The sequence below is a fragment of the Gavialis gangeticus genome, unplaced genomic scaffold (genome assembly GCF_001723915.1).
Source record: "Gavialis gangeticus isolate Ggan-Ray unplaced genomic scaffold, GavGan_comp1, whole genome shotgun sequence".
NCBI lineage: Eukaryota > Metazoa > Chordata > Crocodylia > Gavialidae > Gavialis > Gavialis gangeticus.
Window position 1 is genome coordinate 12,950,537 of NW_017729001.1, and position 1,688 is coordinate 12,952,224.

General features: G+C 47.7%; 1 protein-coding gene across 2 annotated transcripts in view; it reads left to right on the forward strand.

The window, feature by feature from the left end:
* BCR (BCR, RhoGEF and GTPase activating protein) overlaps positions 1 to 1,688 on the forward strand; it is a 160,852-nt gene that overhangs the window by 111,834 nt on the left and 47,330 nt on the right. For both annotated transcript variants that reach the window (XM_019506860.1, XM_019506859.1), the window contains exons 7-8: positions 209 to 261; positions 645 to 785. In XM_019506860.1, the coding sequence (XP_019362405.1) occupies positions 209 to 261; positions 645 to 785 (194 nt within the window). The remainder of the gene's footprint in view (positions 1 to 208; positions 262 to 644; positions 786 to 1,688) is intronic.

The following is a 1,688-nucleotide window of genomic DNA, read 5'->3' on the forward strand; positions in this document are numbered from 1 at the left end:
TTGCTCTGTGTGTGTGTGTGTGTGTGTGTGTGTGTGTGTTGTTGTTGACTCTCTAGCTCATTAAATGTGCATGAGAGCCCAGTTAAGAAATGTGTGTTCTCTGTGTTAACACACACCTGTGTCTTTTGGCTGCATGTGTCATTGTTCTCTGTGGGGCACTCTTTTAGGTGGCTGTCTTTGTTACATCCCTGCTGCTTTCTCTCCGCAGCTCTACTGTACAAGCCGGTGGATCGAGTGACACGCAGCACACTTGTTCTTCATGTAAGTAGCTTGTATGTGGTTAAATGGTAGTTGGAAGAGTTTGCAGGCTATCTTCTCTTTTGTATTGCTTTAACGTTTTTCTGTACTTGGAAGATTTGGGAAGGGACTGGGCAATCACATTGCACAAGTACAGAAGAATCTTAGGTCTCCGGGGGAGAGCATCTCCCTGTATGGAGCCTGTGACATGAACCCAGTGAGGGATTAGCAAGACAAGCTAGTTCCCGTGGCTGCAATGGGAAGGGACAGTGTTTTGTAGACCTGCCTGTAGGTGCCAAGAGGAGTCCAGAGACCCTTGCCCTATTGCCCTGATAAAATGTCTGCTAAGCCTTCAGCTCGGAAGTGCCATTCCTTTATTCTTTCTTTCTCTATTTTTTTTCATGCAGGATTTACTGAAACACACTCCAGCCACCCATCCTGACTACCCCCTCTTGCAGGACGCACTGCGCATCTCTCAGAATTTCCTGTCCAGCATCAATGAGGAGATCACGCCCCGCAGACAATCAATGACGGTCAAGAAGGGAGAGGTGAGTCTCCATGTTCTAGTGACCTGACCCATTTTTAAGCTCTGGTTTTCCCTTCTTGTGGAAAGAGCTGGAGGATAAGTTAGTACCCCAGCCTGTTTAACATTGTGGTGACTGCAGCGATAACAGGATATCCTAGCCTCAAGCTTAGTATTCAGAGACAGCGCGGATGAGGTTACAGGCAGCTGCAGACTTAGGATGCAGGAATTCTTGGTTCCCAGTTTTGTTTGTTCCTCAGTCATCTCTCCACTAAGCGAGGCCCTTGAATGTCCCCTAGGTATCAGGCAGGACTTTCTCATCCTCCTGCATGTTTGCAGTGAACACACATTTTCTGTCTCCTCTAGGAGTCTGGAATCTTGGACAGGTGAGACTTCCTCCCCCAGAGCTTGCTAGAGCAGCCGGTTATAGAGTGAGGGGGAGAGAGACCCATTCAATTACTGAATAGAAGTTGACGTAGTTATTTCTGTCACGTAAAGTCTCCAGAATGATGGCAGGCCCCAAGGGCCAGCAGAGGAATAGGCCCAAATGTCAGACAGCGTGTGTACCAACAAGGCACATTCACTGGAAGTGTACAAAAAGGTTGAAAAAGCAGAGCCACTTCTCAGATAAACTGTGGTAAGTGGAGGTAGGAAGGAATCCAGGTGGGTTGAAGCAGGGAAGCTCAGAGGTGTTTATCTCCCACGAGACTCATCCAGCTCCCATTAATATCTATGGGAACTCAGTTGCACCCTGCTAATGCTGGGGTCCTCTTCCTCCCTGGGCCCACTGGATTGCTGCTAATGGAAGCAGAGCACTACACATTGGTGTAATTGAGTGACTTATGTAGCTACCAGGTCAAAAGTGTCCCTGAGGGGACTCCATTGTGTCTTCTTATAGTTTCATAGTTTCATAGATTTAGGGTCGGAA